At 40.4% G+C, this 16,402-nt stretch overlaps 1 protein-coding gene across 2 annotated transcripts; it reads left to right on the forward strand.

Annotated features, from left to right (window-relative positions):
- Positions 1-5: 5 nt before the first annotated feature.
- On the forward strand, positions 6-14,993 carry atp5f1c.S (ATP synthase F1 subunit gamma S homeolog). 2 transcript variants are annotated; one of them, NM_001091279.1, is given in 9 exon segments: positions 102-158; positions 1,344-1,384; positions 1,784-1,915; positions 2,180-2,384; positions 2,591-2,734; positions 4,838-4,902; positions 11,861-12,016; positions 12,214-12,310; positions 14,867-14,993. In NM_001091279.1, coding segments are annotated over 9 exon segments (885 nt in total). In that variant the 5' UTR covers positions 102-117; the 3' UTR covers positions 14,871-14,993.
- Positions 14,994-16,402: the final 1,409 nt, after the last annotated feature.

The raw sequence follows: 16,402 nt of genomic DNA on the forward strand, positions 1-16,402 counted from the left end.
GGGGCTGCCCTTACTTGATATGGCGTCATATCGCGAGGTTTCCGTCTGGCGCGCGCATTTCATGACCCTGTTCCGTGCATGCGCGTCCTGCATAGACTGACCTTGCCTGCAGTCACCATGTTGTCCCGAAGCAGCTTCCTCGTCTTGCAGTCACAATGGTAAGTCTGCCTTTGAAATGTATTTGTAGCCCTAAATAAACAAGGTTGAGCGGGACCAAGAGATAAACAGTCGGTCTGGGGGTAAACTCAGTCTGCAATGATAGTTTTGTCGATTTGTCCCCTACTAGGCCGCGGCCGGTCCTTGCCTGACAGGCTGCCATGAAACGGCTACTGATTTGCAATGTGTGCCATTTAGCGCTGTGCCCTAGAATCGAGTCATTCGTTGCTTATTGTCGTTGTTTAGAATGCGTGTGGCTCCTGGAATAGACTGTTATTTGTTCTTTCCACTGTGCCTAAAAATAACGTAAAGTAATGTAGAAATGGGCAGCTTGACTTCTGATTTGTCTCCCAGAAGGATGTGTCTCAGTGACAGCAGCTTTGGCAGATTGTTTGTAGAGGTGGGAGGGTGTCAAGCAAATAGCTGTCAACTTGGTGTATCCTGGTTAAGTTGTTCCCATAGACTGGTGCCACATTATATATCATATGCTATATTACACACCCTCACTTTAGTACTTTGTAATCCCAGAGAAAAACGTTTCTTAAATAGTATCAGTGCCATATCTCCCCCCATGACCTTCACCTGTTGTTCGACTACAGCTTACAACCTCTTGTACATGGAAAGTCCTCCAGCTGACATACCTTTTTAACAGGACAGTAGCCATACTTCCGTGGCTACTTATGTGGAAAATGGGAAGTTCCATTGCCATTTAAAGAATTCTTAACACTCATTAACTAATGAGGATATTCATCATAGGAATATTTAAATAACTAGCATTTTGGTACATTATCTTCCTTTATAGTTGTACGAAAGTACACAGGTCACCTTGCTTTGTCTTCAGTTACTTATAAGAAAAAAACTGGTTCTAGTATATCAAATAAAAATATATTTTTAGAGGAAGCTGGGTATTTCCTGCATCACATATCTTCATTCTCATCACTTCTCTGAATATAACAGAAATTATATTTCAGAAAATAATGAGATACATTTGGATTTTGATAACCCCCATTGTGTTGAGCAAGGTGTGGTATCTCATAAGGTATCATACAGTATTATGAGTGTCTCATATCCAACTTACCTTTCATAGCAGGTGAAAATGTAGCAGTGTGTCTTCTCCTCACTGATTGATATCACATTAGTCAAAGTTGATTCACATGTTCATTTTCTATTTCATTTTCTGTTTTCAGGGGCCAGGGCCAGGTCAGGAATATGGCAACATTAAAGGACAGTAAGTATTGCTTGCTGGTAATGTAAAAGGAATTGTTTAATCACTTATAAATTATTTTGAGTAAAATAACCCAATTGCTGTGTTTTTACCCAGCTGATGCTCCTTTTAGAAAAAAAAACAGCACTGTCCTGGGGGGAAAATTTACTTCTGTTCAGTTGTATTTAGTGTTGACTGACACTTGTGCATGTGCAATAAAATCAGAAGCTTTACTTGGCTGTCTAAGATGGGGACGCCTGAGAATAAGGTAAAGTGGTGGTGAGCCGTTCTTTGTTTTTCTTTGGCCGGTGCTTCTTTTCAGGAAAAAAAGTAACAATTTAAGTTCACCTTTCCCTTAATGAGAGCAGGTTGTTCTGCAAGCTGTGGTGTATTTGATGGCTTTTTTTATCTTCTGTGCAACAGTTACAAGACGCCTTAAGTCTATCAAGAACATCCAAAAGATTACCAAGTCTATGAAGATGGTGGCAGCTGCAAAGTACTCCAGGGCTGAGAGGGAGCTAAAGCCTGCTCGAGTCTATGGAACGGGATCTCTGGGTAATATATGATAACCTGTATTTATTCATAGCCACAAAAACACTTCCTGCTACAATAAATATCCTAGAAATTTATGAAAATAATTTAATAACACTAGTGCACGACTTGATGTTACATTTATTTTACAGTTGAGACTCTTCTAGGTAGTTTACTTTTATTTTTGCATGGATTTTACGTGTTTAGTTAAAAAGATTTTCCACTGTTCACCCATAAATTAATGGTTAGTGTAAGCCAGTGGGAATAACACAGATTTTTCCATTCTAGCATTGTATGAGAAAGCTGAAATCAAAGCTCCAGAAGACAAGAAGAAGCACCTCCTAATTGGTGTATCTTCTGATCGAGGTCTCTGCGGTGCAATTCACTCTAACGTGGCAAAGGCAATTAAAAATGAAATCTCTTCCCTTTCTAATGCCGGAAAGGAAGTAATGGTTGTTGGAATTGGGGACAAACTCAGAGGACTGCTTCACAGGTAAATTTCAGTCTTACGTTTTTATAACTGTTCTGTTGTAACTTCTGGTACAGAAGCACAAAACATAATGTAAAACAATTTTAACCTACTTCTTTAGTTTTACTTTCCTTGTCCTTTAATTGTTTTATTTAAATTTCTCATGAACTCTGGCTGAAGATACTAAGATACTAGAAAATATTTTTTTATGCATGATTTGTCTCTTCCAGAACCCATGGCGGACATTTGCTCATAACCTTCAAGGAAGTTGGCCGGAAGCCACCGTCATTTGGTGATGCCTCTATTGTTGCTTCTGAGCTTCTCAACTGTGGCTATGAGTTTGATCAGGGGTCTGTGGTGTTCAACAGATTCAGGTTTGATAATTACATTCCTTAGTTGAGTAAAAATACAGTTGTATTTTCCAAGCATGTGTGTAAATTAAAACACAAAATAGGAATGGTGGCCCTTTTTACACACATTTTTTACTAAGGCTAACATATCCCTGCCTGGTCTTAGGGAAAATTTACTCCCAAAATTGCATTGGTCCTGCTGGCAGATTCTCTTGTGGATTTCTGTAGAGAAAATAGATTTGATAGATTCTGCTATTAAAGGAACAGTAACACCTAAAAATGTAAGTATTTTAAAGGAATGACAATATCATGTACTGTTTCCCTCCACTGGTAAAACTGGTGTTTTTGTTATAAAAACACAACTATAGTTTATACAGTATAAACAAGCTGCTGTGCATCTATGAGGCAGCCGTTACACGGTAGATAACATATACGTTCTGAAGACTCCCATTCTATATTACAGAGCTTATCTGTTATCTTCTGTGTATCCTGTGCCTTTTCTCCTTTTCAGCTTTAAGTGGCTGCCCCCATGGTTACACAGGAGCTTGTTACTGTATACTGTATAAACTATAGTAGAGTTTCTGAAGCAAACACAAAATTTGTACCAGTGCAAGGCTCTACAGTACATTATAGTTTCATTACTTTAAAACACTTTAATTTATTGGCATTACTGTTCCTTTAAAGGTGTGGGTTTAATGGTGAATTCTAGAGCATGTAGATAGACATCCAGCATTAGATTTAAACAGGCTTACTTCAAGGGGTGCACGCCAATTAATGTGTTTACCTTCACATTCTTTCAAACGACATGGAAAAGAGGTAGCAGCACTCCCATCAAAGAATAAAACCGCCTTTTATTTCAGAATTACATCTGGCACAGCAACGTTTCAGACCTCCTGGTCCTTTTTCAAGCTGACAAAGTATCTTATCCACAGAGTATATTTTAAGCTTAGCAATAACCATCTGTAACCAATTACAAGTACACTTTTTAAATACAATGTTAAAGTTCACTTATTTGTTACATAAAGGCTAACTTAACTTGCCTGGTGGTTTGAATAAGGAATATGAATTGTATCCTCTGTTATAAATATGGCATTCTGATTTTTAAACTGATTTTAATATGACACATTGCTTTGCTTCTCTTTTAGTGACTACTAGATACTATTGAAGCAACAAGAAGCTAAGTTAGCCTTTATGTAACAAATAAGTGAACTTTAACATTGTATTTAAAAATTGTAATTGGTTACAGATGGTTATTGCTAAGCTTAAAATATACTCTGTGGATAAGTACAACCACTAGAGGGCATTGCTAATGTGGGTATTTAAGGAAGTTACATTCTGCAGTTTTATACTTCAGCTTGAAAAAGGATCAGGAGGTCCGAAACGTTGCTGTGCCAGATGTAATTCTGAAATAAAGGCGGTTTTATTCTATGATGGGTGCTGCTACCTCTTTTCCATGTCGTTAAATGGTGAATTCTCTGTCCCTTTTGACCAAAGCCTAAGTACTCCTACAACCCTATTGTATTCTTGTACATTTCAACAGTAATATCCTGAAGCTGTAGCATGGCCTTCCTGTCATTGTTTTTTATAGAAAAGCATGATCCACCTGACGCATTTCACACCCTCTTGTGTGTAATCATAGGAATTTTTGCCAGCAATTACCAAAATTTGAAACCCAGGTGGTCCCACCCATTTGCTTATAAATACCAATTAGTAAGGTTAATTCTTTGGTTTACACTATGCTTTCCACGGAGACAGCATAATGTAAACCAAAGAATTAACCTTACTGATAAGCAAATGGATGGGACCACCCGGGTTTTAAATTTTGGTATTGAGTAATTGCTGGCTAAAATTCCTAGGATTAAGCACCGGACGGTGTGAAACACGTAAGGTGGATCATGCTTTGCTATGAAAAATGGTGGCTCATACGGGGTCAGTATGTTTGTATTTTTTACTATTGATTGAATAAAATGTAGTATTTTTATTTTTTATGAGCATCGGGACAAATTTTGTGTATTGACAACATTCCCAGAAAAGTGTGCTGCTATTATAAGTTGATAGACAAAGTTAAAAAAAATGTAAACTTGTGCCAATTATTTCAAGTTTTACAAAAGTGTTTTGTTATTTTAGGTCTGTTATTTCTTACAAGACCGAGGAAAAGCCTTTTTTCTCACTTGACACGGTTGCAAGTTCTGGTAAGCACTTTAATATATTAGATATACTCCATAGTACATTTTGCAAGACACATCACCCATAATTTTGTTGTAAGTTTCCCTGCCACCCTAACCATGGATTACATTTTTCTGAGGAGAAAATTTGTTGTTGCTCATAGCCATATCTATTGCATTTTGAAAACTGCATCAAATATGTATTATATCATAACAGCTTATAGTTTATTGTATTAAATGTATTTGTGTTTGTGTTGCTTGGTATCCTGAAGTACTGTAGTAAAGTGAATATGTAGTATATAAAGTTTTTAAATTATTTCACAATATCCATAACTATGATGCTAATATTGATAGTGTAGAAGAGACACAGGAGAAAATAATCTATGAATTTAAGAAGCATACAAAGGGTTCTTTGTAACAATTCAAAAAATGCCTGCTGAAGCATTTCCGAGTATCCTGATACCATTATTCCTGGATTTGGACAAATATTGAGTTTTCCAAAAACAAACTATTAAAAAAAACTCTTGACGTCTACTTTGTATATTTAAACCCGAGGAAATTCCTCAAACATTAGCTGTCCATATGAAAGAAGCAACAAGGGTTAAACCAAACCATGTAAAAAGCAGATATATGGTGAAACATGTTTTGGTACATTTTCATAAGTTTATCAAATCGCATGAAAAAACAGAAACACGTCTAATAAATGCACAGTTCTTGACTGCTCTGTTTAAAAACTAATGGCATCTCCCTGTAGTCTGTACCACCCTTCTAGCTGGGTGTGTAAAAGTGTTCCCAATAATTTTATGAGCTGTAGAAGATACTATCTCAGTGTACCATAAAGCAGGGCTATACAGCTATATAAAGAATGCTCACTATTGTGGATAAAACATAAGAAGAAATGACAAAAGTCTAGAATGTGAATATCGCTTAAATAATATGCTTCAGCATACATTTCCAAATTAGATTTCTCTATTTTGAAGTCTGGCTATTTATGCTTTCTCTTGCCTAGATTGGGGGACACAGGCACCATGGGGATGAAGATCCTGTTGCTTGGAGAAAGGACACTAAAAGGTTAAAGTGGCTCCTCCTCCTCCGGCTCTGGGCTTCATCCCCGCCTACCTCCTCAATCCTCAGTTTTCTTTTAGTGTCCTCAGAAGGAGGATGGACACTTCGTGGCTGGGAGCAATGGTACAGATTTATTCAGTATCATGCCACTACTAGGGGTCAGTGTTTCTCTTCCAGAACCCCTCCAGCCAAGGACTTCTGATCTGAAGATGCTCTATAGCCTTCCCGCTCTACGGAGGCTGCAGGCTGGGGAGCTCCCCCCCACACTACCCTGGGCACTGGTTCCCGCTCTCCGGAGGCTGCACCAGTAGCCACGACGGAGGGTATATCTTTTATTGAGCATTCCTGGCTGGCACGAGGAGGTAAGTCAATTCCCTCCTCCCTCCCCCCATTACATGCTGCCTGTCAGCTCTGCAGAAAGGCATTTAGTTTCACTTTCACTGCTATTCTCTCACACAGATTTTCCTAGGCATTTAGTTTCACTTTCACTGCTATTCTCTGACAAAGATTTCCCTAGGCCAGGGATGTCCAAAAGGTAGATGGGATCTACCAGTAGACCTTTAGCTGGTCATCAGTAGATATAAAGACACTGTCAACACACAGTTTGTCTAAATCACCCTCCTGTTTCATGCTTTTTATTTGATATTTATGTTAAGGTTACAATATAAATTTCCTCATGAATCAATATTAAGTAATATTTTCCATAGAACAGAATTCTAACAATGCTTTTATATATGTAGATCATAATGGGACAACAGCACTAAAAGTAGTCCCCGCATTGGTAACTCAGTGCCATTCCCAGCGATCTTTCGTGCCACCATCTGGCGCTGCGTCTATTTCATTGTGCACGAGTCGCTGCACACGCGCCTCACGGGCGCCATCTTACTAAGGTACTATACCAAAGCCCGGGAAACCTCTCTGGCAGCCATTTTGGATCCGCATCTCTCTCTCCAGTACTGAGCGTTTCCAGCCTCACTGTCTCTCACAGAGAAGAACAAGGCACCATTCCTTCCTACCTTGGTGAATAGGTAGTTACACTTCCCTTACTCTTTCTCTAGGGGATTAACACTTCCCTCTCTCTATGGGACCTACTGTGGGGTTTTTCACTACTTCCCTCTGTCTCCACAGATCGCACTCTAAGGGAGAAGTGGTTCACTCCTCTGGACTCTCCTAATATTCCCCAATATCTTACTTACTGGGTAGCACTACATAGTATAGCCATGCAGGCAGGGCAGATGACCAGTCCCTTCCCAAGCAGGCAACTGCATGTACCACCAATGCAATTTAGTATTTGGCATGGGCTACTTGCAGACCTAAATTTGCTAGTGTTTTGGCTGAGCCAATATGTGAAGCCTGTAAGACTGCAGCAGTCACTGCACAATTACAATCCCACACAGCCCTACCAGCCAGCTCTGCGACAGCTACGGCTAATCAAACGAGCTTGGATTCTGAATTGGTGTGCGCTCTATCTCTAGCTGGTCTACAAAACCTAGCCAGAGTTCCAGAGACTCTAGATAAGGTCCTACAGCATCTATCTACAGAGCCTCACAGACCGGTCACTCAGCAGTCGGCCACAAAGCGACCTCCCCTTTCCCCACCTGTTTTGCCTGATGAACAGGAAGAGGCATTGGGAAGAGGGACAGATCCTATCCGCAGATGAATAGGATCAGGATACCCCTAGATCACAATGAGAGGTCGAGAGCCTGATTCAGGCACACCCCACCTTTAGCAGAGCGAACCAATAACATTTTCAAGAGGCAAAAGAAGTCTTCTTGTGTCTTTCCAGCCTATGAACAGCTGGGTGACATTGTTAAAGCACAATGGAAAACGCCAGACCATAGAGTCCAATTTTCCATCGCTTTACTCAAACTTATCCTTTTACTTTACAGACCTTGGTCTTCACCCCCAGCAGTGGACCCACCGGTCTCTAAATTGTCAAAGACCACCACCATTCCAGTAGTCGACGCGGCTTCCTTTAACGATCCTATCGACAAACGTCTTGAGGGTTTCTGCAAGTCGATTTTTACAGCAGCAGGCAGAACTCTACGACCTATTATTGCCACCCCATGGGTATCCAGGTCAATGGAAGTTTTGGTGGAACAGGTGGCCCAACTCATGGCTCAGAAGACCCCTCCACATACCTCTTTCTAGCTCCGATAGCGGACACAAATACATAAATTTGCGTAGCAGTCCTGGATGCGGCTAAGCTCGTCACAAGGGCTTCGGCATAATCCATTGCAGCCAGACGTTTCCTTTGGCTAAAAAACTGGTCAACAGATCTTACCTTGAAGTGGTCTCTGCTTGGTCTCCCATTCTCTGAAAAAAAAAACAAAACAAAAAAAAAACTTTTTGGTGCTGAACAGAGAAGGAAAATTCTCAAGCTACAGAGCCAGAGGTCCCAACATGAAAAGCAACAAGCTCCGACCCGCCCCAGATTCCAGTCAAGGCAGAGCACTTCTTGGTCAGGAAGCAGAGCAGCACCTAAGCCCGCACGGGACAAACAGCCTCCGCATGAGGAGGTGCCCACCCCTGAAAGCTAAACCTTTGGGGGACGCTTAAGTCACTTTCGGGAGGTGTGACGGCATAGAGTACTGGAACCCTGGGTCCTACAGATCATTTCTATCTCATAGAATTTGCTCAGCTACCTCCGAGGTGATTTTCCATCTCAAGGCTCCCTACCACAGAACCCAGGCACTCAGCTTTCCATGGGGTTCCACACGCCTGACTGCCTCCGCGGTAGTAATGGCGGTCCCTCAAGGGTAAAAGGGGCTTCGGTTTCTACTTAAACCTGTTTATAGTACCCAAAAGGATGGATCTTTTCACCTGGTGCTAGACCTAAAGGCACTAAACGACCATGTAAAGAAGCACCACTTCAAGATGGAATCCATCCAGTCAGTCCTAATGTCCCTGGACATAGAGGATTTCAGGGCGGTGATCGACATCAAAGATGCATACCTGCATGTCCCCATACATCCCAACCACCACTGGGTCCTTCACTTTTCAGTGGCAGGAGAACATTGGCAATCCCTGGCACTCCCCTTCAGACTATCCTCCGCGCAAAGGCTATTCACAAAGGTCATGGCTGCGGCTCTAGAGGACCTGCGACTTCAGGGAGTGAGTGTCATACCATACCTGGACGACCAACTGGTAAAGGCCAGTTCCATGGCACTGGCCACAACTCATCTCCAGACACTAATGCTGTTAGGTTGGCAGATAAACTTCCAAAAATCTCGATTCATACCTTCCCAGAGTACAGAATATTTAGGGCTTGATCTAAATTCTTCATTGGGAAGAGCCTTCCTTCCCCAATCCAAGATCACCTCCATGCAGGGGCTCCTGTCATCTCTGCAGAAAATGGATCAGGTACCTTTAAGGTTGTCATGAGAGTGCTAGGGACTATAGTGTCATCCTGCGATTCCATATGCGCAGCTCCACACCAGAGCCATGCAGAGCCTTACTCCAACACCAGAGGAGGAACTGAGCGAACCTAAACTGCAGGATTCCCCTATCAGATCTAGTTTGAACCTCTATCAGTTGGTGGCTTTGACCAACAACACTTCCGTCAGGAAAACCCTTCCCCAATCACCAGTGGACAGTCATCACAACAGTTGCCAGTCTAGAAGGTTGGGGAGAAGTATTGGGAGACCTAACCGTACAGGGACGTTGGTCACAGAAAGAACTACTCCCCATCAACATCCTGGAATTAAGAGCAATCTACCTGTCATTGCTCCAATGGTCAGGCAGACTTCAAGATCTACCTGTAAGAATACAGTCAGGCCATGTGACAGCGTTGGCTTACATCAACCACCAAGGAGGCACAAGGAGTCAAGCTGCCCTCGCAGAGGCACAGCAAATTCTTCTGTGGGTGTAAAACACGGTACCCAGCTATCTCCGCAGTATCCCTGGAGTGGACAACTGGATAGCAGATTTCTCAGCCGAGAGACCTTAGATCAGGGAGAGTGGAGCCTACACCCAGAGGTTTTTTGATTCTGGCAAGGCGGGGCACTCCGGAAGTAGACTTAATGGCATCCAGGTACAACAACAAGCTTATGAGGTTCTTCACAAGAAGCAATGACCCTCTGGCCCTAGCATGGACACACTGGTGGTTCCGTGGCAGTTTCACCTAGCATATGTCTTCACACCACTGGCACTTCTGCCAAGGGTAATCAAGAAGGGTAGAAACAGTTGTAGTGGCACCCTAATGGCCACACCACACTTGGTTCGAAGAGCTCATAAGTTCATCAGTGGACGCACCATTCCACCTTCCAGACAGAATGGATCTGTTATCTCAGGGACTGATCCTCCACCTGAGTTCACCATGGCTGGATTTAACGGCATGACACTTGCAGCCATAATCCTAGCCAGATCAGGAGTTCCAAAAAAGGCCATACCGACCTTACTAAGGGCCAGAAAGCCCGTCTTCGCACGCATCTACCACAGGGTATGGAGGACATTCATATCCTGGTGTAAATCTAAGCCAAAGACCCACAGTCCTGGGACGAAAGTAGCCTATTGTTATTCCTTCAGGAGGGTTTAGAAATAAGGGCTGGCACTCAGCTCACTGAATGTTCAGGTATCAGCCTTATCTATCCTTTTTCAGCAGCAGCAGCTTGCAATGCTGCCCAACATAAAGACCTTCCTACAGGGAGCATTGAGGATGATACCTCCATACCGTCATACAATCCCTCCCTGGGATCTCAATATGGTACCTTCTGTATTGCAGGAGCAACCGTTCGAGCCATTGGCTCAATTCCATTAACTCTGCTGACTCTTCAGGTAGTTTTCTATTAGCCATCACTTTGGCTAGACTAGTTTCAAAACTAGCAGCTCTATCTTGTCGTCCACCATTTTTGATTTTTTACAAGGACAAGGCGGTGTTGAGACCTACCTTGGATTTCTTCCTAAGGAGTTCTATCTTAACCAGGACCTGCTGGTTCCTTCATTTTGTCCTGAACAAAAGACAAATTTGGAACAGTTACATACGTAGATGTGGTTCGTTCTCTCAGAACATACACCAGGGCTACCAAGAGTAGAAGGAAGCTAGACAACCTCTTTGTCTTACCAGAAGGACCACGGAAAAGCCTTAAGGCATCTAAGGCTACCAATGCAAGATGGATTAGGTCAACAATCTTGAAGGCCTATGAGGTACGAGGTAAGGCCACACCCTTCCGGGTTCAGCTCATTCTACTTCTTCACTCAGCACTTCTTTGTGGTTCGCCTCCAGGCTTCAGCAGAACAGGTCTGTAGGGCTGCAGTGTGGTCATCCACACACACCTTTTCCAAATTCTACAAGGTGCATACATTCGCCTCAGCCGAAGCGAGCTTCGGCAGGAAAGTGTTGCAGGTGGTTATTCCCTGAACACTAGGGGTAAAAAGTCCCGCCCTCATGGTAGCTTTGGACGTCCCCATGGTGCCTGTGTCCCCCAATCTAGGCAAGAGAAAAATAGATTTTTGTACTTACCGTTAAATCCTTTTCTCTTGTCCTACATTGGGGGACACAGGCCTTCCTCCCTGTATTAGTTCATGTTAATATTGATCAGGTAATATCTTATATAATTTTTGTTGTTCAAATACCAACAATTTCAAACAGCAGGTGGTTCATACCGTGCGTAGCTTGCATTGGGGTGGAGCTCCTTCTCTTCACATGGGCAATTGGTAGGGCTCGTCATCTCTTCTTCGGTCAGAAAACTGAGGATTGAGGAGGTAGGCGGGGATGAAGCCCAGAGCCGGAGGAGGAGGAGCAACTTTAACCTTTTAGTGTCCTTTCTCCAAGCAACAGGATCTTCATCCCCATGGTGCCTGTGTCCCCCAATGTAGGACAAGAGAAAAGGATTTAACGGTAAGTACAAAAATCTATTTATTTTTTATTTTCTCAACTAATAAGACTTACTTATCAATATGCATTTTATTTTGTTTTTAGAAAGCATCAGTGTTTATGATGACATTGATGCCGATGTGCTGAGGAATTACCAGGAATTTACTTTGGCAAATATAATCTATTACACATTGAAGGAGTCTACTACAAGTGAGCAGAGTGCAAGGATGACTGCTATGGACAATGCCAGCAAGAATGCATGTAAGAGTTTTGATTTTTATACTCCAAATTAATATAGTGCAAACTCACCATGACTGGTGGCCATTGTGCCTGGAGACTGTGCATAACATATGTATAGGTAGAGCAGATTGGCACATTAATCTGCACTTTCTAATTTCAGAATTAACTACACCCTTGGCGTGGTTAACTTTTTTTTTTTGTTTCCTTTTTCTGTGCAGCTGAGATGATTGACAAACTGACCCTGACATTCAACCGCACACGTCAAGCAGTTATCACAAAGGAACTTATTGAGATTATCTCTGGTGCTGCTGCTCTGTAAGTAAAATATATAAATGGGTTCCCACCTTACAATTCCTGTTCCACATTGTGTGCAGCAAAAAACTCTCTTGGAAAGTAGGTAGCTTATATAGTAGGTTATAGGTTCAAGGAGAATTTGCCTGTAAGTTTCATAAACACCAAAATACATTGAAAAATTGAAGACTCCATTTAAAAGGCTTTGGCATAAAATTTGCTAAAACATTTAAATGTCTTCCTACCATGTTTAGCACTTATTGCAAAGGAATTCAGATTGATCTATAATGTATCTCCAAAATTCTTCCTTAATCATTTTCTATTAAAAAGCAAGCACTGCATGAAAGTTGCTTTACCTACTTAGTGCGGTCACCTCATATTTACTCAGTCTATGGAAATCTCAGCATTTTTTAACATGTGTGTGCATGTGGGTACTTAGTTTTGTGTTACATCATTTGCCAAATGGCTAGATTGCTAGAGATTTTGGTAGTCATTAACTTGAAGTAATCTTGTAGTTTTGTAGTTTTGACCAGTAATTACAACTTTCCCAATTCACAGACTGTGGTAAGGAAATTTCAATTAAACTAATTTTGTGCTTATTTTTTTTTTTATATATATATAAAAACAAGACCAGATATATTTAAATGTTAAAGGATGAGATTTAAGCACAATTTACGGGGTCAGAATATTTTTATTCTGACCTATGCTTAAGAATTTTGTTAAAGGAAAACCTATATCCTCTGAACAATGCACGTCTCTTTAAAAATATATTCCATAAAACCACTCATCTGTTAAATCCTGCTTCATCTAAATAAACCATTTTTATAAAATATTTTTTTTAGTAGTATGTTCCACTGGGTAATCATAAATAGAAAATTGCTATTTTAAAAAAAAAAAAGGCCACCCCCTGGGATCATAGGATCAAGGTGCACACAAACAAACCATACATCGTAGGTCACATGAGCCAATTAACAGACAGAGTTCTGTCTTTTGCTTCTGCACTTCTTCCTTTTACAGTTAGAGCTGTAGTATTTCTGGTCAGGTGATCTCTGAGGCAGCACACAGACCATCATGAAATGGTGGTTCAAGGTAAGAGCTGTAAAAGGGCAATATTTACTTAAATATAAATACAGTAGAACCCCCATTTTTCAGGGTGTCAGAAAAAATGGTGTAAAATCCAGGAAAATGTAAAATGAGGGAAATGTATTATTCATAATAATATATATTTGGGACCACGAAAAAACTGTAATGTAAAATGAGGGAAAACTTAAAATCAGGGGATGTAAAATTGAGGTTCCACTGTAGCAGTTTGGTAAGATTCATTAATATGCAACTTAATTTGATATAAACTATTGCTAAAGTATTCATTTTGGGGGTATAGTTTTCCTTTTAAATAAGAATATTTAACTGCTAGTTTAAACCTAACCCGAATGAATGTGCACTGAACAAACATAATGGTATGATGTACGGCTAATGTCTTGTCCTGTGATTAAATTTTTAAACTAATTGTAGCCTTCCAAGGATTTCTTATGGCTACATTTTAATTGGCTGTTGTTTACATGTTGCATTATAGCATTGCAAATGTATGACATGAGTTGTCTGTCAGCATTGACTGCTGTTTGTTACTGCATGGTGTGAGATTTTTAACCTGCTTGTTTTGTTTTAAATTCAAAGAAATGTGAGTTCCTTTGCAAAAAAAGTAAATAGTTTTGGTGGGTAAATGTAATTGTTATCTTCATGCATTTAATTGTAATATGCATTTGAACACCATATTAAAATACGCCCCACAATTAGATATTGAGATACCGAGGCTAATCTTATGACAAAGTTGCAGCTGAGCTAAATGTAATAGCTGGTTCTAAAGTCCTCATATAATTATCTTAATAACCTCTGACCTAGTGACCCCAAAACACACTAATTGAGGGGGCAGTCCACAGCCAATCAGTGTTTTTTTTTTTTTGGCAAGACGCAGAACCTTTTTATTTCTCATACTTGTATGGCTGATGAGTAAAAACAGCTTGGGTTCCCCTGCTCTAACTATAGAAGCCTTTACCCTAGTGTTCCTTGCTTCACAGGGTACATGTAACTGTTTTACACATACAGCATGACCAACTGGTTATTTCATTTAACCTTGCCAGGCAGCATTCAGTAAAACTCTTCTGGTGCTCAAAATATAATTACCAATAACTTTTTAGGAAAATGGTTTGTTTTAAACCTCAGAAGGAAGGTTATTTTGATCCAAGTCAAATAGAAAAATTGTTTGTGCAAGGCATTGCAATAAATGCTCCTGAATGCTGTTGTGTGCATAAATAATTCTTCTGTGATAAAGCAGCTGCAGCATGGTAGGGCACAGTGTTTTTGTTCCTCAGGTGAATGAACAGAGCATTAAAGTGACTTTCATAGAAGCACTATAATAAAAACTTCCTTTAACTTCCCTTAACAGTGTACAACTTATATGAAATATAATATGAAAATAAATGATGCTGATAAAGAGCTAAAGTAAAAAGAAATGTATTGTTTTTTTTCAATGAAGAATGGTTCCAAACATATGATAAATCGTTGTATTGTGTTTTATTTTAGGTAATGAACCTCTTGTTGGCTTTCAAGACCTGAGGCTCATTCTTCAAGACCTAGAATGTGCTGGTTTATTTTAAGAAGATGAAAGAAATTGTAAATTATATTACAATAAATTGCTTACGTGGAAAAACTTTGTGTGGTAATCACTTAATCACTAATTCTGTTTTCCATTTATTATGGCTTTCAACATTTTGCATGAACAATTAAAATTTATTATGAATTATATGAATACCCTTAGTTGAAAAACAGTGTCATACAGTGTTTCAGGAAACACTGGTCTACACGTTCTGTACTGTCTTGTGCTAACAAGTGTAAAAAAAAAGACTCTGTAGGTTGAACTTTATTTGGAGGGGGGGGTCAAGAGTCAACACTAAACATGTTGTCTACTTATAATACAAATTGTGACCCTTTTATTGTATTTTTTATATATATTTCAAACACTGGTTTTTCAGCCAAGAAGCAAGGTAGAAGCCATGCCTCCGACAGCACTCCCCTGTCTTCTACAGGTTAAGGCAAATTACTACTGCAGGAGTTGCACATATATTTTCTAACTCTAAGAGCCAAGTGTCCAATTTTTCATTATTGTGCACAGCAGCACATAGACTACGGTCACGCCAACTGTTTTTGGGCCTGTGTATAAATGCAAACCGAGAAACGGCTGTTACATACTATTTTTCTTGGTTCTGTATCACCGCTAAGACTGCCTGTGTGCAAATACATGGAGCAGATTCTGGTATACTTTTTGTTTCAGCACTGAACTACAGTACATTAGAGGACATTATAGACAAATAGCAGGGGGCCTTTTTACCCATAAATTGGATCACCGTACCAGAGGCCACCCCTTTAGGTTAGAAGAAAATAAATTTAATTTGAAGCATCGTAGGCGGTTCTTCACAGTTAGGAAAGTGAGGTTGTGGAATGCACTGCCGGGTGATGTTGTGATGGCTGATTCAGTTAATGCCTTTAAGAATGGCTTGGATGATTTTTTGGACAGACATAATATCAAAGGCTATTCTGATACTAAACTCTATAGTTAGTATAGGTATGGGTATATAGAATTTATGTGAAAGTATGGAGGGGTGTGTGTATGGATGCTGGGTTTTCATTTGGAGGGGTTGAACTTGATGGACTTTGTCTTTTCTCAACCCAATTTAACTATGAACTCTTCTCTTTTGTCTACACTCTGCCTGTCCTTGGAGAGACAGAAGATAAGAGTGAAATGGATCTGTGTCAGGTGTAACTGTAGTCTTAGTTGTGTAGGAACAGCAGGGTCCTTATACCCACACTTTGTTAGAGTAATGAAAAGAGTAAATAGCTTAAGAATTACATAATAAACCTGTTAAGCTGGTTTGTAAATGTAGTTAAGATTCACTGTGGACAACATCACACTATTTTGTCTGTCCAACTGAGTGGAGAGCTACAGTGTGACTGTCCTTACAGTCATATGAAAAAGTTTGGGAACCCCTCCTAATTCTATGGAGTTGTTTCATTGGTTGAGCTTTCAAGTAGCATCTTCCGTTTAATATATAACATGCCTTA

The sequence above is a fragment of the Xenopus laevis genome, chromosome 3S (genome assembly GCF_017654675.1).
Source record: "Xenopus laevis strain J_2021 chromosome 3S, Xenopus_laevis_v10.1, whole genome shotgun sequence".
Classification (NCBI taxonomy): Eukaryota; Metazoa; Chordata; class Amphibia; order Anura; family Pipidae; genus Xenopus; species Xenopus laevis.

Excerpts from the sequence above, each read along its gene's own strand:
- atp5f1c.S (XM_018254205.2), top strand. The coding sequence starts at position 79 with ATGCGCGTCCTGCATAGACTGACCTTGCCTGCAGTCACCATGTTGTCC. Across the intron at positions 159-1,343 it reads CTCGTCTTGCAGTCACAATG|GGGCCAGGGCCAGGTCAGGA; the intron begins GTAAGTCTGCCT and ends TTCTGTTTTCAG. Across the intron at positions 4,903-11,860 it reads TGACACGGTTGCAAGTTCTG|AAAGCATCAGTGTTTATGAT; the intron begins GTAAGCACTTTA and ends TTTTGTTTTTAG.